The 26,579-nt window shown below is 39.4% G+C and overlaps 2 protein-coding genes across 5 annotated transcripts in view; both read left to right on the forward strand.

Annotated features, from left to right (window-relative positions):
- The first annotated feature begins 5,648 nt into the window (after nt 1-5,648).
- On the forward strand, nt 5,649-24,019 carry cars1 (cysteinyl-tRNA synthetase 1). 2 transcript variants are annotated; one of them, XM_083550202.1, is made up of 23 exons: nt 5,649-5,778; nt 10,031-10,267; nt 10,659-10,750; nt 12,315-12,403; nt 12,829-12,925; nt 13,655-13,753; nt 14,436-14,585; nt 15,172-15,312; nt 15,531-15,619; nt 15,696-15,817; nt 16,128-16,240; nt 17,043-17,171; nt 17,284-17,413; nt 17,576-17,679; nt 18,719-18,816; nt 18,942-19,131; nt 20,289-20,357; nt 20,489-20,570; nt 20,669-20,749; nt 21,903-21,970; nt 22,350-22,409; nt 22,997-23,080; nt 23,174-24,019. In XM_083550202.1, exons 1-23 carry the CDS (start codon nt 5,763-5,765, stop codon nt 23,300-23,302), a joined length of 2,469 nt encoding a protein of 822 aa, XP_083406328.1. In that variant the 5' UTR covers nt 5,649-5,762; the 3' UTR covers nt 23,303-24,019. The 2 variants fall into 2 exon arrangements, with proteins under 2 accessions (XP_083406328.1, XP_083406329.1); XM_083550203.1 differs by lacking the exon at nt 10,031-10,267 and having other exon boundaries at nt 5,655-5,778.
- Nucleotides 24,020-25,432: 1,413 nt separating this feature from the next.
- fhod1 (formin homology 2 domain containing 1) overlaps nt 25,433-26,579 on the forward strand; it is a 54,563-nt gene continuing 53,416 nt past the window's right edge. For all 3 annotated transcript variants that reach the window (XM_083550216.1, XM_083550217.1, XM_083550218.1), the window contains exon 1: nt 25,433-25,859. In XM_083550216.1, coding sequence (XP_083406342.1) covers nt 25,695-25,859 — 165 coding nt within the window. In that variant the 5' untranslated portion in view covers nt 25,433-25,694. The remainder of the gene's footprint in view (nt 25,860-26,579) is intronic.

Raw genomic sequence — 26,579 nt, forward strand, 5'->3', positions numbered from 1 at the left:
TAAGTATTTGAACACCCTGCTATTTTGCAAGTTCTCCCACTTAGAAATCATGGCGGGGTCTGAAATTGTCATCGTAGGTGCATGTCCACTGTGAGAGACATAATCTAAAAAAAAAAATCCAGAAATCACAATATATGATTTTTAAACTATTTGTTTGTATGATACAGCTGCAAATAAGTATTTGAACACCTGAGAAAGTCAATGTTAATATTTGGTACAGTAGGATTTGTTTGAGGTCAAACGTTTCCTGTAGTTTTTCACCAGGTTTGCACACACTGCAGGAGGGATTTTGGCCCACTCCTCCACACAGATCTTCTCTAGATCAGTTAGGTTTCTGGCCTGTCGCTGAGAAACACGGAGTTTGAGCTCCCTCCAAAGATTCTCTATTGGGTTTAGGTCTGGAGACTGGCTAGGCCACGCCAGAACCATGATATGCTTCTTACAGAGCCACTGCTTGGTTATCCTGGCTGTGTGCGTCGGGTCATTGTCGTGTTGGAAGACCCAGCCTCGACCCATCTTTAATGCTCTAACTGAGGGAAGGAGGTTGTTCCCCAAAATCTCGCAATACATGGCCCCGGTCATCCTCTTCTTAATACAGTGCAGTTGCCCTGTCCCATGTGCAGAAAAACACCCCCAAAGCATGATGCTACCACCCCCATGCTTCACAGTAGGGATGGTGTTCTTGGGATGGTACTCATAATTCTTCTTCCTCCAAACACGTTTAGTGAAATTATGACCCAAAAGTTCTATTTTGGTCGCATCTGACCACATGACTTTCTCCCATGACTCCTCTGGATCATCCAAATGGTCACTGGCAAACTTAAGACGTGCCTGGACATATGGTGGTTTAAGCAGGGGAACCTTCCTTGCCATGCATGATTTCAAACCATGACGTCTTAGTGTATTACCAACAGTAACCTTGGAAACGGTGCTCCCAGCTCTTTTCAGGTCATTGACCAGCTCCTCCAGTGTAGTTCTGGGCTGATTTCTCACCTTCCTCAGGATCATTGAGACCCCACGAGGTGAGATCTTGCATGGAGCCCCAGTCCGAGGGAGATTGACAGTCATGTTTAGCTTCTTTCATTTTCTAATGATTGCTCCAACAGTGGACCTTTTTTCACCAAGCTGCTTGGCAATTTCCCCGTAGCCCTTTCCAGCCTTGTGGAGGTGTACAATTTTGTCTTTAGTGTCTTTGGACAGCTCTTTGGTCCTGGCCATGTTAGTAGTTGGATTCTTACTGATTGTATGGGGTGGACAGGTGTCTTTATGCAGCTAACGACCTCAAACAGGTGCATCTAATTTAGGCTAATAAATGTAGTGGAGGTGGACATTTTAAAGGCAGACTAACAGGTCTTTGAAGGTCAGAATTCTAGCTGATAGACAGGTGTTCAAATACTTATTTGCAGCTGTATCATACAAATAAATAGTTTAAAAATCATATATTGTGATTTCTGGATTTTTTTTTTTAGATTATGTCTCTCACAGTGGACATGCACCTACGATGACAATTTCAGACCCCTTCATGATTTCTAAGTGGAAGAACTTGCAAAATAGCAGGGTGTTCAAATACTTATTTTCCTCACTGTATATATATATATATATATATATATATATATATATATATATATATATATATATATATATATATATATATATATATATATATATATATATAACGTGCAATAAGTCTTCTATAATTTCACTTATTTATTTGTATATATCTTTGCAATACCACTTTTTATTATTTATATAAAATTTGTGCAATACCACTTTAAAACAAATAAATAAAAAAAAAAAAAATTGTATATATATATATATATATAAATATAAAATGTGCAATTATTTTATTTACACACACACACACACACACACACACACATATATATATATATATATATATATATATATATATATATATATATATATATATATATATATATATATATATAACCCAGCCATTAGGGGGGCACAAGCCAGTGTACTCTTAGTGCCGGTCCCAAGCCCGGGTAAATGGGGAGGGTTGCGTTAGGAAGGGCATCCAGCGTAAAACATGGGCCAAATCAAATATGCGGATCACAAATGAGAATTTCATACCGGATCGGTCGAGGCCCGGGTTAACAACGACCGCCACAGGTATCGTTAGCCGACAGGGTACCGGTGGAAATTGGGCTACTGTTGGCCGAAGGAGGAGAAGGAGAGGAGGAAGACGTCTACAGAGACGGCAGGAAAAGGAGCAGTGTAGGAGAGTAGAGGTTCGGGTTGGTACTTTAAATGTTGGTACTATGACGGGTAAAGGGAGAGAGATAGCTGATATGATGGAGAGGAGAAAGGTAGATGTGTTGTGTGTTCAGGAGACCAAGTGGAACGGGAGTAAGGCCAGGAACATTGGAGGTGGGTTTAAACTGTTTTATCATGGTGTGGATGGGAAGAGAAATGGTGTAGGGGTGATTCTGAAGGAAGCGTACAGTAAGAGTGTAGTGGAGGTGAAGAGAGTTTCTGATAGGGTGATGATCGTGAAGGTGGAAGTTGAAGGGATGATGATAAATGTCATCAGTGCCTATGCTCCACAAGTTGGCTGTGAGATGGAGGAGAAAGAAAGATTCTGGAGTGAATTAGATGAAGTGGTAGATGGTGTACCTAGGAAAGAACGATTGGTGATTGGGGCAGACTTTAATGGGCATGTAGGTGAAGGGAACAGAGGTGATGAGGAGGTGATGGGTAGGTATGGTTTTAAGGAGAGGAATGTGGAAGGGCAGATGGTGGTAGATTTTGCTAAAAGGATGGAAATGGCAGTGGTGAACACGTATTTTAAGAAGAAGGAGGATCATAGGGTGACGTATAAGAGTGGAGGAAGGTGCACACAGGTGGATTATCTTCTGTGTAGGAGATGCAACCTGAAGGAGATTGGAGACTGTAAGGTGTTGGCGGGGGACAGTGTAGCTAGACAGCATCGGATGGTGGTCTGTAGGATGGTTTTGGAGGCGAAGAAGAAGAGGAGGAAAGTAAGGTTTGAAAGAAGAATAAGATGGTGGAAACTGAAGGAGGAAGAGTGTAGTGTGAGGTTCAGGGAAGAGGTCAGACAGGGGCTCGGTGGTGGTGAAGAGGTGCCGGAGGATTGGGCAACTACTGCAGGAGTGATGAGGGAGGCAGCTAGAAAAGTACTTGGTGTAACATCTGGAAATAGAAAGCAAGACAAGGAGACGTGGTGGTGGAATGAGGAAGTGCAGGAGAGCATTAGGGGAAAGAGGTTGGCAAAACAGAAGTGGGATCGACAGAGTGATGAGAAAAGTAGGCAGGAGTACAAGGAGATGCGGCAGCAGGTTAAAAGGGATGTGGCGAAAGCCAAGGAAAAGGCATATGAGGAACTGTATAAGAGGTTGGACACTAAGGAAGGAGAAAAGGATTTATACCGATTGGCCAAGCAGAGGGACCGAGCTGGGAAGGATGTACTGCAAGTTAGAGCAATAAAGGATGGAGAGGGAAATGTGTTGACTAGTGAGGAGAGTGTGTTGAGAAGATGGAGGGAGTATTTTGAGCAGCTGATGAATAAGGAAAATCAGAGAGAGAGAAGGTTGGAGGATGTGGAGTTGGTGAAGCAGGATGTAGATAGGATTAGTAAGGAGGAAGTGAGAGCAGCGATTAAGAGGATGAAGAATGGAAAGTCGGTTGGACCAGATGACATACCGGTAGAAGCGTTGAGATGTTTAGGAGAGATGGCAGTGGAGTTTTTAACCAGATTGTTTAACAGGATTCTGGAAGGGGAGAGGATGCCTGAGGAATGGAGAAGGAGTGTGCTGGTACCGATCTTTAAGCATAAGGGAGATGTGCAGACCTGCAGTAACTACAGGGGAATTAAGTTGATCAGTCACACCATGAAGTTATGGGAAAGAGTAGTGGAAGCCAGGTTGAGAGAAGAGGTGACCATCTGTGAGCAACAGTATGGTTTCATGCCGAGGAAGAGCACCACAGATGCCTTATTTGCTTTAAGGATGTTGATGGAGAAGTATAGAGAAGGACAGAAGGAGCTGCATTGTGTATTTGTGGATTTAGAGAAAGCGTACGACAGGGTGCCGAGAGAGGAGTTGTGGTATTGTATGAGGAAGTCAGGTGTGTCAGAGAAGTATGTGAGGGTGGTGCAGGACATGTATGAGGACAGTGTGACGGCAGTAAAGTGTGCAGTAGGTACGACAGACTGGTTCAGGGTGAAGGTTGGACTGCATCAAGGATCGGCCCTGAGCCCTTTCCTGTTTGCAGTGGTGATGGACAGGTTGACGGATGAGGTCAGACAGGAGTCTCCCTGGACTATGATGTTTGCAGATGATATTGTGATTTGTGGTGAGAGTAGAGAGCAGGTTGAGAAGAGCCTGGAGAGGTGGAGATATGCGCTGGAGAGAAGGGGAATGAAAGTCAGTAGGAGTAAGACAGAGTACATGTGTGTGAATGAGAGGGAGGGCAGTGGAGTGATGCGGTTGCAGGGAGAAGAGGTGGAGAAGGTGGAGGAGTTCAGGTACCTGGGGTCAACAGTGCAAAGTAATGGAGAGTGTGTTAGGGAAGTAAAGAAAAGAGTGCAGGCAGGGTGGAGTGGGTGGAGAAGAGTGACAGGAGTGATTTGTGATAGAAGAGTATCTGCAAGAATGAAAGGGAAAGTTTATAGGACTGTGGTGAGACCTGCGATGTTGTATGGATTAGAGACAGTGGCATTGAGTAAAAGACAGGAGGTGGAGCTGGAGGTAGCAGAGCTGAAGATGTTAAGGTTTTCATTGGGAGTGACGAGGATGGACAAGATTAGAAATGAGTTTATTAGAGGGACAGCACATGTAGGATGTTTTGGTGACAAGGTGAGGGAGGCGAGATTGAGATGGTTTGGACATGTGCAGAGAAGGGACATGAATTATATTGGTAGAAAAATGCTGAAGATGGAGCCACCAGGTAGGAGGAAAAGAGGAAGGCCAAGGAGGAGGTTCATGGATGTGGTGAGGGAAGACATGCAGGTAGTTGGTGTAAAAGAGGCAGATATAGAGGACAGGGTGGTATGGAGACGGATGATCCGCTGTGGCGACCCCTAATGGGAGCAGCCGAAAGAAGAAGAAGAAGATATATATATATATATATATATATATATATATATATATATATATATATATATATATATATATATATATATATATATTTATCTGTGTTGTTGTCGTCTCTGTGTACTGAAAGCTTCTGTCACCAAAACAAATTCCTTTTGTAAGTGTAAACATTCTTGGCAATAAAAGCTTCTGATCCTGATTAAGAAATTGAAACTCGACTGTATGCTCTTATACATGATCTGTACATTTTTTAATGCCTCTGAATAAAAAATAAAAAAAACCTCTAATTTTACCCTGAAACTATTTATGGTTTCGTTTTTAGTGCCTGTGAAGCCACACAAATTTGTTCTCCAGCTCATATATGAAGGTAATTTTCCGCCATATTTCATCATATCAAAGTCACCACCCGGACGCGTTTTCACTGTTTCTCCGTCCTGCAATCTTTTCTTTTCCACCCGTATTTGTATAAAACCCGCCCCTGACCTGGAACCAACGAATAACTTATAAGCGCACAAGCATAGCATCCAATCCACGGGCTGCTAGAGATGGGATCTCAGTAGCCAATCCGGTTAAGGGGGCGGAGTTTCGTCTTAATACGGGTATGAAGAAAAATTTGGTTGCTTTGGAGGCGCTGGTGAATGTTCCGCACACGTTCATTGTTGCATCAGATACCCAGGACCGAGAGAAATGGCAGCGGACCAAGGTAATGCCTGTTACACCGACAATTAACACATTCATGAGAATGGAAATAGCAGTAAGCATAGTTTAACGCGGGGATAAGTCCGATTTGTGCTGTGAAAAAGGCTGTTCACAGCTGTTGGAGAGGATCTGCCTGATTAAAGCGAATACACCTTAAAAACACTCAGATAAATATGTGTAGGTTTATTGAAGGCTACATCCTTCTGCTTTGTAAATGTTAATTGTGTTTAGTTATAATCTGGGCATGAATCCTCGGTGATTTTTATAACCAGTACATTGGCGCAGCCGGAACCACTACGATTGAGCTCAATCTCATGATTATTATGTATCAGATCGTAACAGATCATAGCAGATCGTAACAGATCATAGTAGATCGTAACAGATCATAGTAGATCGTAACAGATCATAGTAGATCGTAACAGATCATAGTAGATCGTAACAGATCATAGCAGATCGTAACAGATCATTGTAGCTCGTGACAGATCATAGCAGGTTCATTTACCTTTGCAGATAGATTGTTTTGCTACAGCAGCCACTTCTTCTTCTTCTTCTTCTTCTTTCGGCTGCTCCCATTAGGGGTCGCCACAGCGGATCATCCGTCTCCATACCACCCTGTTCTTTACATCTGCCTCTTTCACACCAACTACCTGCATGTCTTCCCTCACCACATCCATGAACCTCCTCCTTGGCCTTCCTCTTTTCCTCCTTCCTGGTGGCTTCATCCTCAGCATTCTTCTACCAATATAATTCATGTCCCTCCTTTGCACATGTCCAAACCATCTCAATCTCGCCTCCCTCACCTTGTCACCAAAACATCCTACATGCGCTGTCCCTCTAATAAACTAATTTCTAATTTTGTCCATCCTCGTCACTCCCAACGAAAACCTTAACATCTTCAGCTCTGCCACCTCCAGCTCCATCTCCTGTCTTTAACTCAATGCCACTGTCTCTAATCCATACAACATCGCAGGTCTCACCACAGTCCTATAAACTTTCCCTTTCATTCTTGCAGATACTCTTCTATCACAAATCACTCCTGTCACTCTTCTCCACCCACTCCACCCTGCCGGCACTCTTTTCTTTACTTCTCTAACACACTCTCCGTTACTTTGCACTGTTGACCCCAGGTACCTGAACTCCTCCACCTTTTCCAGCTCTTCTCCCTGCAACCGCATCACTCCACTGCCCTCCCTCTCATTCACACACATGTACTCTGTCTTACTCCTACTGACTCTCATTCCCCTTCTCTCCAACGCATATCTCCACCTCTCCAGGCTCTTCTCCACCTGCTCCCTACTCTCACCACAAATGACAATATCATCCGCAAACATCATAGTCCAGGGAGACTCCTGTCTGACCTCGTCCGTCAACCTGTCCATCACCACTGCAAACAGGAAAGGGCTCAGGGCCGATCCTTGATGCAGTCCAACCTTCACCCTGAACCAGTCTGTCGTACCTACTGCACACTTCACTGCCGTCACACTGTCCTCATACATGTCCTGCACCACCTTTACATACTTCTCTGACACACCTGACTTCCTCATACAATACCACAACTCCTCTCTTGGCACTCTGTCGTACGCTTTCTCTAAATCCACAAATACACAATGCAATTCCTTCTGTCCTTCTCTATACTTCTCCATCAACATCCTCAAAGCAAATAAGGCATCTGTGGTGCTCTTCCTCGGCATGAAACCATACTGTTGCTCACAGATGGTCACCTCTTCTCTCAGCCTGGCTTCCACTACTCTTTCCCATAACTTCATGGTGTGACTGATCAACTTAATTCCCCTGTAGTTACTGCAAGACTGCACATCTCCTTTATGCTTGAAGATCGGTACCAGCACACTTCTTCTCCATTCCTCAGGCATCTTCTCACCTTCCAAAATCCTGTTAAACAACCTGGTCAAAAACTCCACTGCCATCTTTCCTAAACATCTCCACGCTTCAACCGGTATGTCATCTGGCCCAACCGACTTTCCACTCTTCATCCTCTTAATCGCTGCTCTCACTTCCTCCTTACTAATCCTATCTACATCCTGCTTCACCAACTGCACATCGTCCAACCTTCTCTCTCTCTGATTTTCCTCATTCATCAGCTGCTCAAAAAACTCCCTCCACCTTCTCAACACACTCTCCTCACTAGTCAACACATTTCCCTCTCCATCCTTTACTGCTCTAACTTGCAGTACATCCTTCCCAGCTCGGTCCCTCTGCCTGGCCAATCGGTATAAATCCTTTTCTTCTTCCTTAGTGTCCAACCTCTCATACAGCTCCTCATATGCCTTTTCCTTGGCTTTCGCCACATCCCTCTTTACCTGCTGCCGCATCTCCTTGTACCCCTGCCTACTTTTCTCATCACTCTTAAAACCATACCTACCCATCACCTCCTCATCACCTCTGTTTCCTTCACCTACATGCCCATTAAAGTCTGCCCAATCACCAATCGTTCTTTCCTAGGTACACCATCAACCACTTGATCTAATTCACTCCAGAATTTTTCCTTCTCCTCCATCTCACAGCCAACTTGGGGAGCATAGGCACTGATGACATTTATCATCATCCCTTCAACTTCCACCGTCACGATCATCACCCTATCAGAAACTCTCTTCACCTCCACTACACTCTTACTGTACTCTTCCTTCATAATCACCCCTACACCATTTCTCTTTCCATCCACATCATGATAAAGCAGTTTAAACCCACCTCCAATGTTCCTGGCCTTACTCCCTTTCCACTTGGTCTCCCAAACACACAACAGATCTACCTTTCTCCTCTCCATCATATCAGCTACCTCTCTCCCTTTACCCGTCATAGTACCAACATTTAAAGTACCAACCCGAACCTCCACTCTTCTACACTGCTCCTTTTCCTGCCGTCTCTGTAGACATCTTCCTCCTCTCCTCCTCCTCCTTCGGCCAACAGTAGCCCAATTTCCACCGGTACCCTGTCGGCTAACGATACCTGTGGCGGTCGTTGTTAACCCGGGCCTCGACCGATCCGGTATGAAATTCTCATTTGTGATCCGCATATTTGATTTGGCACGTTTTACGCTGGATGCCCTTCCTAACGCAACCCTCCCCATTTACCCGGGCTTGGGACCGGCACTAAGAGTGCACTGGCTTGTGCATCCATAATGGCTGGGTTCTACAGCAGCCACTTTACAGACCTTAAAAAAAAATACAAGCAACTGGGTGTAGAATAATATTAATAAGGAGATAAAATAAAAATCACAATAAGAATTAGGGTAAAAAAGTGCAGTCAGATGAAAATCTGAAAGCTGCACATTATGGTGCATTAACCATCTTAAATGTTACACAATAATAATATACAGTTTTTATGTATGTGATGATTGAATATATGAAGCAGAGCAGTTAGAAAGGTCTCAAAGATGAAACAACAGGTTAAATACAATTTTTAGAGACTATCATTTGCTTGTTGCAATTTCATATTTAACCCCATACCTCCCTCACCCTCTTTTATTATTCTAACTATCTACACTCTATTTCTAGGCTTTGTGCAAGGTTTTGTAGTGAAGATGTGTGAAATTCTGAGCTTTCAGCTGTATGAGCATTAGTGAGATCTGGGGTTCAGTCAGTGTTCCATTCTAAAGGGGTTCATTGGGGTTGAGGTCAGGGCTCTGTTCCAGGTTTGGGCCTGTTCCAGGTTTGGGCCTCTGCCTTCCAGTGAAGGGAAAATTGTACATTTTAGGCAACTGTGGGCTTCCAGTTTTGTAGAAACAGTTTTCAGAATTTTTGTAAAGGTCTGGTGTCCACATACCTTTGGCTATGGAGTAGCAATGCATGTTCTGTTCACTTCGAATTATTGACCAGCGATTCTGCAAGACTGAAAGGTCAGTATCTGGTAGTGGTCTATCAAGGTGCATTTCAGACGCTGGATAATGCCAGGTATAAACGGTTATCTTTCTCACTTGTCCATTTGGGATTAGTTACCTGAAAATGAAATGTATGGCTGGTGTGAACACTGATAACATCAATCTAATCAATACATACAATTAAATACAAAATTCCAGACATAAATCCAGCAAAATAAACCTTGTTTAGTGAAACGCATCCTCAAATAGTAATTGTACCAGTATCTGTGCGTTCGTTTGTCATCCTTATGAAGTCCTGACAGCATATCAGCCGTGTGTTGGTGTTTCAGCTCGTTCAACATTGTACTCTTCGGCACTGTTTGTCTCAAAGCCATTGAGAGTTTTTTGTGTGTGTATGTGTGTCATCCTCTTCTCTTCCCAGCCTTTGATTATGGCTTCTTGCTGCGCATAAGCGATGACGGCTGCAGGGCCAAAGCTCTAAACGAGTACCTGAGCAGCCGCAGTTACCTGGCAGGCTACGAGCCCTCGCAGGTGGACGCTGATGCATTCACGCTTTTTCGCGGTTCACCTCCATCGTCGCACCACGTACACGCTCTGCGCTGGTACAGGCACATAGCCACACTGCAGCCTCAAACCGACGGCCAAGCCTCAGATACCAGTGAGTAGAGAGGGACTGAGCGTCATGCATGTATAACGTGTAGGAGATAGTTGGGTGTGACTGGTGTATTGGTGTTGCTCTGGGTGAGGTAGAGTTTAGAAGGCTTGCGCTGGTGACGATTGTAAGTGATTGAAATTCGCTTCCTTATCTGATGAAACACTTCATTATGCTTGCAAGCTTGTGATTCTCACTTGAAGTCTTCCTGTCAACAACTGCACCCTTTTTGTACCATGATTTATTTAATTTCCTGTCACTCTAACCCTTCATCATAATCACATGAATCCTGTCCTGGCCACGCATTCCTACCTGACCAGGTTATTTATCTACATTGATCAAAATACACATGTACATGAATTATTTTCATTAATTCATGATGCATCTTGTCTTTCAGCAAAAGGAAAGAGGGTGCAGCCTTCCTGGTCTCCACCAGATGGAACTGAGATCCCAAAACTTCGACTTTACAACAGCTTGACTCGAACCAAGGTGCGTGTTTATTTTAATTACAGTTAAACCACAACTCCTTGGGTAGGAATGTAAGTGAAATTGGGACTTTTTTCCCCTCGCAATCGTGACTTTATTTCTCTTAAACATCCAACATATGGTGCATCCACCATGTTATGGGCCTGAAGTTTGAAGCTGTTGGTGTATGGTCTATTCAAGAGGTAGTCACCTGAAATGGTCTTCCAACAGTCTTGAAGGAGTTCCCCGAGAGATGCTTGGCACTTGTTGGCCCTTTTGCCTTCACTCTGCGGTCCAGCTCACCGCTAAACCATCTCGATTGGGTTCAGGTCCGGTGACTGTGGAGGTCATCTGGCGCAGCACCCCATCACTCTCCTTCTTGGTCAAATAGCCATTGATGCCTTCAGTGTGACTCTACAATTTTCATAGTCATGAAAATAAAGAAAACTCTTTGAATGAGAAGGTGTGTCCAAACCTTTGGTCTGTACTGTGTGTGTGTGTATATATATATATTACACACTATATTGGGTCACCTGGTCATAAGTATGGTATGTTATTTATAAACATTGCATTCTACATTTAGTCCCAATTTGCTCCTATAATTTCCTCCACTCTTCTGGGAAAATGTTCCACTAGGTTCTGGAATGTGCTTATGGACATTTTTGTTCAGCCACAAGGGTATTACAAAAGACAGATATTGATGTAGGTGAGGAGACCTGGGTTACAGTCAGTAGGGATGAAATCAGAGCTCTATAGCAGGCCACTCAAGATCTTCCTCTCTAGAGCATGTAAGCCAGATCTTCAAGGAGTTCACTTTGTGCATAGGGGCATTGCCATGCTGGAACAGATCTTTCCGAACTGTTACCACAAATCTAGAGGCTTTTTTTGAGTAGAGAGGGACTGAGCGTCATGCATGTATAACGTGTAGGAGATAGTTGGGTGTGACTGGTGTATTGGTGTTGCTCTGGGTGAGGTAGAGTTTAGAAGGCTTGCGCTGGTGACGATTGTAAGTGAGTGAAATTCACTTCCTTATCTGATGAAACACTTCATTATGCTTGCAAGCTTGTGATTCTCACTTGAAGTCTTCCTGACAAATCTAGAGGCTTTTTTTTCTACTTTCTATGACCCCTTGGGAGTAACAAGAAATCGCAATGTTTTGACTCTCTTTTTGATGGTTCCTTTTTAAAGGGGAATTGTACATGTACTATACTGTAAACTCAACAAAAATAGTGAATTACTTGTCATAAATGTTTTATTTACTACTTTAAATGAATAATACAATAATAAAATAATTTTTCGAACGTTTTCATGTAATTTATTAGTACAAACTCTATTTTGAATTGTTACTCTGAACTTTTGAGCCACTCGCGGCATCTCGCGAACTATCAGAATTCTCAGTACGGTTCCAAATGAAAAGTCGCGAACTATCGAGATTGCAAATGTCAAGGTCCTGAGTATCGAGGTCCCACTGTGTATGTATGTATGCATGTATGTATATACATGCATACATGCATACATACATCTGTACATTTATTGGTGCTAATAACGGTTCTAACAAATTATGTTTGGTTGTTCTGTTATGTTCTAGGAGCTGTTTGTCCCTCAGCATGGGAAAAGGGTTTTGTGGTACTGCTGTGGCCCCACGGTCTATGACGCTTCCCACATGGGTCATGCCAGGTAACACACTCTATAGCTTGTGTGTTTCCCACAATCGCTCACACTGCGTATCTGGAACAGCCTGTGTTTTGCATTTTGTGATGAGTCTATAGAGACAAAGCTAAAACATTCAGCCAAGCAGTACTTAGCAACCTTTAATTCTCTTTGTGTTATTAAAAGTGCCAGATGAGTTGCAACATTACACATGTTTGTGTTTCCATTTTCCAATGTCTTCATAGTCTTCATATGATCTTACATTTATTTTTCTTTATGGAGGGGGGATACAAATAATGCCAATACCTCTATCCCACATTTTGAAAAATACACAGTGAAAGGATTAGTATGTTTGAGAACGAGCCATGTTCGACGTTCTGTCTCTTTCTTCGTTAGCTGTTTTGTCTCGAACGTTTCTACACACAGTATTTGTGTAATCCCTGCCCTTCCAGGTCGTATATTTCATTCGACATCCTAAGAAGAGTATTGATGGGCTATTTCAAATACGACGTCTTCTACTGCATGAACATCACCGACATTGACGACAAAGTAAGACTGCTAGGAATTTGTATAGTGAACAAATTAATAAATAATAAACAAATAAATAAATCGTTTTACGTATTTATTACATATGCATTTATACACCACATTACATTTATACTGTCCATCACACAAGGAAGAGGTTACAATACATTTTATTGACAAAGCAGAACATCATCAACAACCTGATAATGATTTTCTGTAAATGTCAGCAAACCGAAAAAAGATCTCAAGATGGAGGATGTTGTTGCTTTTTTTTTTTTTTTTTTTTTTACAAGAAAATAAGGCAACAGCTTTTTTTGAAGCTATAATACAATACCCATAAGTGATAGTATACATCAATGATTTGCAATTGTTCCCTAACAATGAATTCATATCTATAGAAGTCACTTGTAAATTTATGAAATGAAATTGTAAACATTGGCAGATTACTGTGTTAAGAGGAATAAAGTAACAGCAGGACATGCTGTTGTCGGAAAATCAGCTTTGTAACAGTAAATTGTCATTTCCACTTTGCATTATTGAATATTTTCAACACACCACACATCATTTAGGAATGTAAACACTTTTATTTTTTAAACATTTTAAATCTATTATGAATCTTTTTACAATTCAATAAACAGAAACAGGTCTTTTGACATTTCTCAGTGTAAATGGACTCTTCTAATATTTAGGATGATTACACCTTTTGGCTTATGTTTTGCTGATGATGGGTGATGACATTCTGCTGTGTTTCAGATCATTAAACGAGCCAGACAGAATCACCTGCTGGAGCAGTACAGAGCCAAAAAACCTAAAGCCCACCAGATCCTGCAGGATGTGTTAACAGCTAGAGAGGTGAGAGATACCGGCTTATTTATTTTCATTTCATAAAGCCTTGGAAGTATGTTTGTGCAAATCAGATTCACATGTCGTGTTTTTATTTCTTTGGGCTTTTTATTGCTGATGCATAAATCTGTTTATTAAACTGTTCCGGTGAGGTTGGTTTTTCAAAGAGATTAATAACAGAAGTTAAAACAGAACATTTAAATATTATGATAATAGAATTGCTAACTATATCTGAATATTTCAGATTATTTCTTATATATTATTCAATGGTAAATTAATGTTGATGTACAGCACAATGCAATTATTTGGGAAGTAAAAAAATGTTTTATCATCATTTTATTATCATTTTGAATCACTTGTTGCTTAATGCGTCCACTGTGAAAAAAGTGCTCTTCCTTGTCATATTAAAACAGAAAATAGGAAGTAGAATGACCAGATGAATTATTCCGTGCTGCCAAAATCGAAGTTTCTAACTGACCAGAGATGTGTTGTGAACTGCATCTGTGTTTGAAAAGAGCTTTCACACTTGACAAAACAAACAAACAAAAACAAATAAAACACAAGCGTAAAAACACCCACAGCGGTTCCTACTTCAGATAGGACAGTTCTCTGATGATCAGCTTTTTGGAAAATGTTATGGTATATGTTTAGTGTTAAATTGTCAAGTTGTGTTTTTCATGTGTTGTTTTAGCCCTTTAAAGTCAAGCTTGCCGAAACCACAGACCCAGATAAAAAGCAGATGTTGGAGAGGCTGGATGCAGCAGTGACTGCTGCGCTGACTCCACTACAGGGGTCGATGAAGAGCGGAGCTGAGGATGCTGCTGTTCAGAGCCAGGCTGAGGTTGGAAAAAAATATATTTCTTATATGTAATGCACTGATCAGGCATAACATTATGACCACCTGCCTAATATTGTGTTGGTCCTCCTTTTGCTGCTAAAACAGTACTGATCCATCGAGCATTAACTCGTCTGTTGGATCGGATCACACGGCCCAGTCTTCACTCGCCGCGTGCATCAATGAGCTTCGGCCTCCCGTGACCCTGCCATCGGTTCACCACTGTTTCTTTCCTGAAACACTTTTGATAGATACTGAGCACTGCAGCACAGAAACACCCCACAAGAGCTGCAGTTTTGGAGATGCTCTGACCCAGTGGTCTAGCCGTCACAATTTGACCCTTGTTAAACTCTCTTAAATCCTTACGCTTGCCCATTTTTTCCTGCTTCTTATCGGTCATAATGTTATAATGCCATTATGTTATGCCTGATCAGTCTATATACTTTAGCCATCACACTGACTCAAATTTTATTATTACATTCTGATCTAGTTTGATCAGAACTACAGCCGATTGTTTTGTAAACCTAATCTATTCAATATTCTCAATGAGCTTTGCTTTCTTTGTTTTTGCATTTGTGTCCCGGTTGATAAGGTTTTACTTGAAGAAGCCAAGGACCTTTTGTCAGATTGGTTGGATTCCCAGTTTGGCAGCCAAGTAACAGAAAACTCAATATTCTCCTTGTTACCGAAATACTGGGAGGGAGAGTATCACAAAGACATGGAAGCCCTCAATGTAAGTAAAGCTGATGTTTCAACTTCAGGGAAATGTTGACAGTATTTTTTAGGCAAATGTTTACAGTTTTAAGGCTCCGGTATCACAGTAGTTAAAAGAAAAAAAAGTTATTTAGAAAAACGTAAAAAAAAAAAAAAAAAAAAAAGAATTAATGTTGAGCTGAATTGTGCTACACATTGACACTACATTGAACTGACCTTATCTTTTTGTAACACCAGGTTCTTTCGCCTGATGTCCTCACACGTGTCAGTGAATACGTTCCAGAGATCGTCGAGTTTGTAAAGAAAATAGTAGACAATGGATATGGGTTAGTATCCATAAGTTATAATGATGCATTTTTTTTTAAGACTATATTCTAAAGCTTCTCATTCTTCTTATTGCAGTTATGAGTCTAATGGCTCAGTGTATTTCGACACTGCAAAATTTGATGGTAGTTCAGGGCATTCGTATGCTAAACTGGTGCCAGAAGCAGTAGGGGACCAGAAGGCTCTGCAGGAGGGAGAAGGTACACATTAGAGAAAGTGTGTGTGTGTGTGTATGTGTGTGTGTGTGTGTGTGTGTGTGTGTGTGTGTATGTGTGTGTATGTGTGTGTGTGTGTGTGTATGTGTGTGTATGTGTGTGTATGTGTGTGTATGTGTGTGTATGTGTGTGTATGTGTGTGTATGTGTGTGTATGTGTGTATATGTGTGTATATGTGTATATATATATATACTGTATGTGTATATATATATATATACACACTGTATATATATAGCATATAATTTGTAGTTCTACCTTACTAAACTGTAATGATATTCATATCTCTGCTTTGTAGGAGACTTGAGTATCTCAGCAGACCGTCTGAGTGAGAAGCGTTCACAGAATGACTTTGCCCTTTGGAAGGCCTCTAAACCTGGAGAACCGTCCTGGGAGTCTCCTTGGGGGAAGGTGAGCAGAGACATTTCAGATTTCTTTCTTCTGTACAAACCAAAAAACTAACACTGCACTGTTGATAAATGTGCTTTAGAATATATTGCTGTGTTGAACAATTTTTCTATTCTCATAATGAATGTGTGAAACCACAGCATTCTCCCTCACTATCATTAGCATTTGCCATAACACTTTGCCTTTATTTTGCATAAAGTTAAACTCTGTTTGGGCGGCATGGTGTTGCAGCAGGCTGCTTTTCTGTCTCACTTGGTCATGGTTGATCCTGAGCTTCATATTACTGTCTGTACTGGCTCTCCGCTTCCTCCCAAAAACATGGCAGTAGATATATTGGTGACTCTAAATTGCCAAGAGTTATGAATGGCATACCACCCGGGGTGTATTTATGCCTTATGCCCATTTTTCCCAGCTACAGATCATAAAGCAGTAGTATAAAGATAGAGGAATGAAAAACATAGTGGAAGCTATTGCATTTTACCTCCATGGGATGTGACTGTGGCAAGTTTATATTTAGTTTATATAATTTTTTTTATTTTATGGTTTGCCAAAAATTGGTTTAAATTAAATGTATTTTATTAGACAAAATTCAGATTTTTCACTGAAATGTAAACACTGTTGGTGTTAATGTGACTGGTCTAGCTTTTAACAAGTTGGTAGAAAATCCATTTGCCATGGAAACCATTAGTTTCTCTCTAAACTAGTTTGTGTCATTACTTGTACAGTTGATAACAGCTTAAGACTGAGTGCTCTTGCTGTGCTATTATTGTGTCCTGCTGTGTCACTATATTCTTTGTCTGAATAGGGACGACCTGGTTGGCACATCGAATGTTCAGCCATGGCTGGCTCCATATTGGGCTCATCTATGGACATTCACGGAGGAGGATTTGACTTGCGTTTCCCTCATCATGACAATGAACTGGCGCAGTCCGAGGTACAGATTGTTCATATTCATATTTTTAAATCACTGTGGCTGTGAATAAATGAATGCTATGGAAAAAAGTCCCTATTTTCTGATCTGCTGGATTTGATGTTTGTGTGTCCAGGCCTACTTTGACAATGACTATTGGGTGCGCTATTTTTTGCACACGGGCCACCTTACAATTGCCGGGTGCAAAATGTCCAAGTCTCTGAAGAACTTTATCACCATTAAAGATGCCCTCGCAAAACACACAGGTATTAGTTCTGCCTAAGTTTATTTTGACAAGTGGGTCATAATGTCTAGCGTCCCAGGACTGTTTTAAGCTTTTTTGAGACAGTAAAATGTAAATTAAATTAAGTACAAAAGAACTGAGCTGTTTAAAAAATTACTGTGAACTGTTTACTGCCTTTTTACAGCAAGGCAGCTGCGTCTGGCTTTCCTCATGCACTCATGGAAGGACACACTAGATTACTCTCCTAACACTATGGAGTCTGCTATTCAGTATGAGAAGTTCATAAACGTGAGCAAATTTACTGTCCTCAGCACTGCACACATATAATCTTACTTTGGCAGAGAATAGCTCGCTTCTGTTTTTATGTAAACATATAGGTATGTTAGTGGTATATTGTATATGAAATATAAAAACTCAACAGCAAATAAATCTTTACAATTAAAGGGACTTGAACACTTCTCATTCACAGACAGTGAATGTGGCTCAAAGAAAACAAAAAATGCACAGCATTATGGGTTGAAGATTTTTATATCCTAGTGTTGTTAAATTTTCAAATCTCAAAAGGTGTTGTGAACATTTACAGATGGGTCCCCATTATCAGCTTGTAGCCAGTTTCCATTGTTGGAGAATTCAGGACAGAGGAACCTTCTGATTTCTCTTCAATGTGATTTATTGTTTTCTAAAGAAGAAAAAAGATATTTGTAGAATATTAACTGGTTATAATTATGGGAAAAAGTCAAACAAAAAAAACATGAACCAATTTTTCCCCCACAAATTCCATAACATTAAATACTGTCACTATAAATGTGATGTCATTCTTTATTTAACCAAAATATGTAATTATTGCTGAAATGCTATGGTATAAGAGGGAAAAACAGGCCAGGGTATTGTATGATTGGAAATCAGGCAAATCCTCAGTAATAACAATAACATGGCTGTGCATTCAGCCACATAACACCAACCTGTCTTTAAACACTTCTTTTTTAACAACATGTTCCCTCATGTTTTTGTCTGGGTTTATGTTCAGAAAAAGATACTTTTCTCTGTTACTTAATAATTAAGTTGTTTAATGAAACACCAAATTACAGGAAAGCTTCATTAATAAAAGTAGTGATGCTCTGATCATGCTGTTGAATGTAGTTACACTTCAAACCTCAAAAGAAAATGTAAATTTTTGGAGATATTGTAATAATTTATATAAGTATATTTTATATATTTATATCTTCTAGTTGTATTATCTTATATCTTATTGTATATCATTGACTGACCTGTATTACACAGTCGAAGGAATGAGCTATAATGTTGAATGTAATTCTTTAACTCATAGGAGTTCTTCCTGAATGTGAAGGACATCCTGAGGACTCCAACTGACATCACAGGCCAGTTTGAGAAATGGGAGGCAGAGGAGATTAACCTGAACCAAATGTTGGTGTTGTTCCCAACTTTAAAACAATGTGCTAGAATTTCTGATACCTGAGTTTTTGAAGTAGTTTTTTATCCAGGCTTTTGAACTGTGAACATGGTTCCATGATGATCTTTTGTGTGTCTAGATTCTATGAGAAAAAAGAAGGTGTTCACGAAGCTCTGTGTGATAATATCGACACCCGTACAGCGCTGGAGGAGATGAGGGCTCTGGTGGGTCAGAGCAACACTTATATGGCTGCAAGAAAGAGTGCCAAACTGCTGCCTAACCGGATGCTACTCCAGAGCATTGCTCATTACCTCACTAACATATTCAGGGTGAGTCTGTACTAAGCACTGGGTTTTTCACAAGATTAGTGTTTACAGCAATATTTGACTTTATGGATTATGTCTTATCTACAGCATAACGAAATGCAAACATATAGACACAAGCATACAAATCATGTATTCAAAATAAAAATTGCATCAAAACACTACTTTTTAAATAAGTAGTACATTTTAATAACAATTACAGGATGCTGTGTGTTTTCTAAAGCAGTGGTGAACTAGGACTGTTTAATCCCTAACATTGTTCTCATTGTGTGTTTCTGAGAAATACGCATACAGTACTTTCATGATTCATAATCATTTTTGTCATCTTGCTAGGGTGCAAAAATAGCAAAAGGAAAAAAAAATATATGATTTTTTTTTTTTATTCAAACGTTACTAATTTCAAAAAAAGTTGGGACATTGTGTAAAATGTAAATAAAAACAGAATGCAATGATTTACAAATCTTGAATAGATCTTGAATCTAGAATCTCACAGAATTTAATTTGAGATCCATATTCTATTCACAATCAAACATAGATTGGTGAAGCGCTGCCCATCTTTACAACGTTTACTTACTTTACTAATTTATTTGTATCTTAGAGATACTCTCCCTTCTCTAAGATACAATATTTATACCCAATCATCTTACTTACCTGTTGTCAATTAACCTCATTATTGCAAAATGTTTCTCCAACTGTTCCGATTTAATAACACAAATTTTTTTCTGACATTTTTTGCCCCTTCCCAACGTTTGACACGTTGCAGCCATCACATTTAAAATTATTACATATATTTTTCCCCCTTAAAATTTTTCATTTCCTGAGTTTGGTATGTTTTTTATGTTTTATTGTGACTAAAATATAGGTTTGAGATTTTCAGATTATTTAATAATTTATTTATTTTTTTACATTTTACTCAGTGTCCCAACCTTTTGGCAATTGGGGTTTTATTCCAATTGCAATTGTCAACACAATTATATTATACTAGTGCACATTTACTGTAATCTACAGTAACTGTTACAGTACAGCAGTTTGGAAATCATTACTCACTGTTACACCGTTCATTTTTATGTCAAATCACACAATCAATGAGATGCTGATGATGAAAAACATACAAATCTCAATACAGTTGAAGTTGTTTATGCTTTTTTTTTTTTCCTCTATAGACTTTTGGGGCAATCGAGGGAACAGAACCCATTGGATTTCCTGTTGCAAGAAATGACCAAAATGTTGATGTAAGCAAAAAGCAGCTTGCTCCATAGTTTTTAACCATTTGTAAAATAAAGTATGTGCCCCTGATTTCAACTTGTAGTATATATTTTTTTTATACTTTAATATAATCTATGGCTTCATTTGTGCTTGTTAGCTGGAGAGTACAGTTATGCCCTACTTAAAGGTGCTTTCCGACTTCAGGGAAGGAGTCAGAAAAATTGCAAGGGAACAAAAAGGTATTTTTCTCCTTGGTTATATCTGGGCAGCATTAAGTATTTTTAATGTAAAGTAGTTATTCTGATATATAATATTTTATTTATTTATTTATTTTTAGTGACAGGAGTACTGCAGCTGTGTGACACAGTCAGAGACGACATCCTGCCCGAGCTTGGAGTCCGATTAGAAGATCATGAAGGTATAAAATTAGGGTTTATTAGTAGGATGATATTCATTGACAGAGTGGTATAATAAGGGTTAATTTAACCAGCCTAGATAATTACTCTATTTTTTTTCCTCTTACACTTTAAGCTATAAGCTGTCATTATCTACCCAGCTTCTCATTGTTCTCTATTGAAGTTGAATAATACAAAAAATGCTGCTTTTTGTGCTGCACATATTAGGAAATTGCAAGTTCACCTTGCAGCCAGAAAATCTTTACAATAGCTATTATTCAAAAAGTCCTTAATACCTTCTGACATTCAGATTTGAGAATTTGTAGGAAAGTGTTAAGGCAAAATAAAGCTAGTAAAGCATCTGTACTACTTCCAGACGTGATGCTGGATATTGCCAGTTTTGTAGACAGACAGTTTCAGTTGACAGTTTTTTTTAGCTCAGTATTTGGTAGGCAACATTCATTTAATATTGAATATTGGGTCCAAACCCTCATTCATTGCACGTAGTGCATTACAGCATTAACTTCTTTAGCAATTTGAGCTACAGTAGCTCATCTGTTGGATCGGGCCAGCCTTCTCTCCCCACAATAAGCCTCAGCCACCCATGATTCTTTTGCCGGTTCACCACAGTTCCTTCCTTGGGCCGCTTTTGATAGATACTGACCACTGCAGACCAGAAACAGCACACAAGAGCTCCAGTTTTGTAGATGCTCTGCCCCAGTCATCTAGCCATAACAATTTGGCCCTTGTCAAACTCTCAAATCTTTACTCTTGCCCATTTTTCCTTTTTCTAAAACACCAATTTTGAGGACAAAATTCTTAATGGATAAATGGACAAAATGGTCAATGGACAAATTCACTTTTTGCCTAATGTATCCCACCCACTAACAGGTGCCATGATGAAGAGATAATCAGAGTTATTTACTCACCAGTCATAATTTTATAATGTCATAATGTTATGCATGGTCGGTGTTTGGCCAGAAACTCCATGTTATAACAGAGAAAGGGGGTTAATTTGGAATTATGTTTAAACATACTGTATATGGGTATGATGATCAGGTGTGCACATACATTTAGACATAAAGTGTACACAATGCCATAGTTTGACAGAGCAGCTGTTTCTGTATTTTTTCTAATGTCTATGCTGATGCTTCTGTTTTGGTCTAATTTGTGAAGGACTCTCCACTGTGGTGAAGTTAGTGGACAGAGAGACTCTACTCAAAGAGAAGGAGGAAAAGAAGAAGGTAATTACCATTTGTGTAGCCATCAATTTACCTATGTCTCTGCATGTTCACTACTAATGTATAACTAATGATATTGTACATATTGTATTATTTAATATATTTTGCATGATTACATTTAATGCTATTTACATTAAGTGTGTAGCTGGACATCCTAGACCGCAAAAGAAAAAAATGCTGGGTTCATGAAAAATTGATGATTGCTCACATGAGCGAGTGTGTATGACTGTCTCCGGTTGCACTTTTTGTCAAGCTAGGCTTAAATTACATACCATAAATCCCTTTCAAATATATAACATTTATTGAATGCTATTGTGCATTATGTATGTTTGATTTTATCTTGTTTAAAAATAACGCTAATATATTTTGTTTCTTTTTTAAGCTGGAGGAGGAGAAGAGAAAAAAGAAAGAAGAGGCAGCCAGAAAGAAACAGGAACAAGAGGTTAAAAGAGCTGATTTCTCACAGACTGATATTTCAGAAAATGTTCAAATTTAGATGATAACATTTTCTCCTTAGCTTTGCTTTAAGTGCAGAATTCTTTTACGAATCGTCAAAGTGAACATGTTAAAAACAAACAACATGCCAGTTTGAATCTTTTGAATCATTTTCCTGTTGACACATACCTAGAACATTATTTTTTAATGACTCAAAAGCCGTTAATGGAGCTTCTTCATTACATTTTTGTTTTGTGTTCTAACTCTGTTCAATCATGTCTGGAGTCAGAGAGGATTATATACAACCTTCTTTTCAAAATATTTTTTTGTTGACATTGCCTTGTACTTTTGTTTGTCCTGTTCAAAGATATCATTTATTTTAAAAATGGTTGGGAGGAAATTTTACCCCAGCTAGTACATTACCTATGTCCTAAATATTTGGGTATTTTATCTCTATTACAAAAATTAGAATATATTTATAATTTTTCATTTAAGCTTTAATGTAATACCCATATTGAATTATCCACTTCAGTTTGAATCAATGACTTGTGTAATAAATAGATAGTTTTGGTATTAACTCCTTCTCTTGTATAGATGGCTAAACTGGCAAAGATGAAGATGCCACCTAGTGAGATGTTCCGCTCAGAAAAGGACAAGTACTCCAACTTTGATGACACGGTAACCTATGAAAATCCTCTTTTTGTTGCCTATTTGGAAATCCATCATGTCTAAAATTCCTTATGCTGTCTCTATCTATATTTTAATGTACAGGGTTTCCCTACACATGATGCAGAAGGGAAGGAGCTTAGCAAAGGACAAGCCAAAAAGCTTCGCAAGCTTTACGAAGCTCAGGAAAAGCTGTACAACGAGTACCTTCAGTCAACCCAGAACGGAAGCTGAGAATTCTGGGAGTGCTGCATCAATCCGCCCATAGTGTCTGCTCTCCTTTTTTGTCCTGTGGTGGTTGTTGGATATAAAAACAGCAAGAATTTCAGAAGTCACATGTCATGGTGCTATGGCAGTGTCTGTAGTCTTATGTACATGATAGAAAAGGGATGATGTGTTGGAGCAATATTTTAAAAGTGCTATGGAAACAGGAATATGTTGACTCTGATAAGCTCTGAGCTTTGTTTTAAAGCTAATAAACACAGGAAGGTCTTTTTCTACTCTTTTGAAGGCTTTTCTATGGTATTTGAAGGGTATTTATTGAGCAGCAACATTATTAATAGTTATAGAACATAAGTATGTATGTGAAATATTAATCATCCTCGATTATATTATAACGGGCAGATTTTTCTTTCCAAAGCAGTATTTGCAATTACCAATAAAATGACTGAATTAACCAGCATAATGATAACGGGTATAATTTCTCAAACTCTACTGTAATAATTGGTTGTAAAAAAATAAAAAATGAATGGTCAAGAATTTTTTTTTTCTTTTTATTAAAAAGAGGCAAAAAAACAAACTCAAATTATAGTGCCAGCATTGTCAATGATCCTGATGGTTGTTTACAAAATGAATTATATACGAATACTGTTTTATATTTTTCAACTTTAGCTACATTGGTAATTTATGGAAAAATGGACATCAAAATAAATAAGCAAATTAAAAATTAAATGTCTTTTGAGTGATGTATAGACAAGGAAATGTATATACCAGTATATTGTTGTGAAGAAATAATTGGTCCCAAACTGTTGCTGATTTTATCATGTAGGATTAAGTATGGATACACATAGTTTTAATTCAATTTATTGCATATTTCTATGTATGTAACCTGTTTTTTTTTTTGTTTTGTTTTTTTAACTATACGCTAACTTGCAGAATGACTCAATCTTTTTAGCCTGTCCTCTTTTTTATGTACATATAAAACAGGTCGATTTTTGTATGGAGGGTTTCATGGTGTAACAGCAGAGTTGTCACTGCCTGATTCCAGGGACCCTCCTTCTACCCCTGTGGGTCTGTGCAAGGTCTTGCATGTTTGTCTCTGTACAGCTTTTTTCTTAGGTTTTACTGGTTTTCTTCTACCACCCAAAAATTGCCAGTAGGTGGACTGGTTGATAAGCTTCGGGTCCACAACACTGAGGATAAAAAAGTTTCTGAAATCCGCAAATCTTTGTTGTCAGTGTTTTCCCCTCTTACATCCTGTTCAGTGAACATTACCGTATATGTTTATTATAGCAGGAAGGCCTGCTTCTGTTTTAATTTTTTCCCCATGTTTTAGTGTCTATTTGGCTAGTATGAATATTTAATGTCCCTGGTTTCTAGCGGTCCTTTTGTTTAATCTGCCAGATTTAACTAATCAGCTTTGTTACAGTAGATTAGTTCAACTGTTTTGTATGGTGCAAACAGCTTTACAGAAATATTATTACAAATATTAATTTTAACATCATAAATTTGCCAGGTGGCAGCAGTGAGATGTTATGGGGAAGAAAACTTTAGAGAACCCAGGCTCATCTGGGTGGTAATTGATAATCCATGTATTTGAGTCCCATCATTGTTGAGGTTATCATCTGTTTGCTTGAGTGCAAAACTGTTCGTGGCAATTGTATCATTAAGCCATTGTGAAATATATATTTTTTTATATCAATTATAGTCCAAATTCATGTTGAGTTCTTGAGTTTCACCCTCCACATCATGCATTTCTAGACTTGTTCAGCAGCAGTAAATGGTTTCTCATTGAAAAGAAGTAAATAAGACATTGGATTTTCATGATCAGGGCGGGGAACCTGTGAGATACAGCAGGTAACTTCATACCTACAATGTGCACCTGTATGATAAGCATCTGCACATGGTAAGCAGGCCACTGAATTGAAGCAGCGCCCCCGTTTGATCATGGTGAGACCCTCAGTTCGTGTTTATTCCACATTTAATGAATCTGAAACCCAGGATATCTAAGGACACCACTGTAAAGGTTGTGTCTATAAATAATAGCACGTGTTGTACGTAAGAGCTGAAAGGAACTGAGATTTTCTTTTTTTTTGCTACTGAAACCGAGGAGTGCTGGCACTTTAATGAGACGGAAGGGCGGCGCTGTTTCGATATATTGTGACCTCGTATGTCGTCCCTTATATGTGTGTGTGTGTTAGTGTGCGTCTGTCTCAGTGTGTCTCAGTGTCATAAGCTGGAGTTTCACTGGAAGGCTGGCGGCTGCTCCTGCGAGCAGTTCTGGGCGTTGATGGAGCTGTAATTCCGCGTTGTGATCGTGGGACTCGGTGTTCGACAGAAAGCCGAGCCGGTTTACTCTACATGTACCTGTACCTTCACCTGTACCTCGCTTCTGCAAGCCTCAGACATGGCGTTTATAACGTGTCGAGTTCAGTTTCTTGAGGACACAGATCCGTTCGTGTGTACGAATTTCCCCGAGCCTCGGAGACCTCCTCAGTACGACTTCAACGAACTCGTGCCGCTAAACTTGCAAATCGCCGGCGTTCACAAACATCTCAACGCTCCTCTGAAGGTAAACCTGACTTTCCCCCTTTACTCGCTTTCTCACCACTTTACCTTTTCTTACAGGTGAAGCCTTAGAAAAAAAACGTGTGTTCAGCTATTCTGTATACTTGTTCAAAGTTGTGGGTACTATTTTTACACTTCTACACATAGACATAAATTCACATCTGCAAAGTGTTTTGAACTGGATTCTTCTAATGCCCAATCCGGATCTTATTGATACTAATTAAAAGGTGTATGACTGTATATGAGGAGGCCTCATTTCTTTTGGGGTGCCAAAACTTTTAGGTTTTGGCCTAAAGGTTTTAGATCTCTTTTAGATCTCATTTTCTTTGATCATGGCTCAACATGTAAACATTTTCTTCCCATGCATCATATTCTGTCCTGAGGGTTGTAAATAAATAATTTACCTTGTTTTGTTTTGGCATCATATAAGCAATGTCAATATTTTGCTTCTTGATCTGGTAAAGCCATTGAACTGGAAAAGTATGCACATTTTTACAATTATTACTTATACACTCAGAAGTGTCAGTATGTTACTGTGATGGTCCTTTAGTATGTATTGTTCACTTTGAAAAGGTTTGTATAGCTCTATACTAAATTATAATTGTGATGTATGTTTGTGTATACGTTATTCTAAGAGACAGATACATACCAAAGGTGCAAATGATGTGCACTTGGTACCTCTTCAGTGTAGTGAAGTTCATTTAGATTGTCATTTTACGTACAT

The sequence above is a fragment of the Silurus aristotelis genome (assembly GCF_946808225.1).
Source record: "Silurus aristotelis genome assembly, chromosome: 9".
Taxonomy (NCBI): Eukaryota; Metazoa; Chordata; class Actinopteri; order Siluriformes; family Siluridae; genus Silurus; species Silurus aristotelis.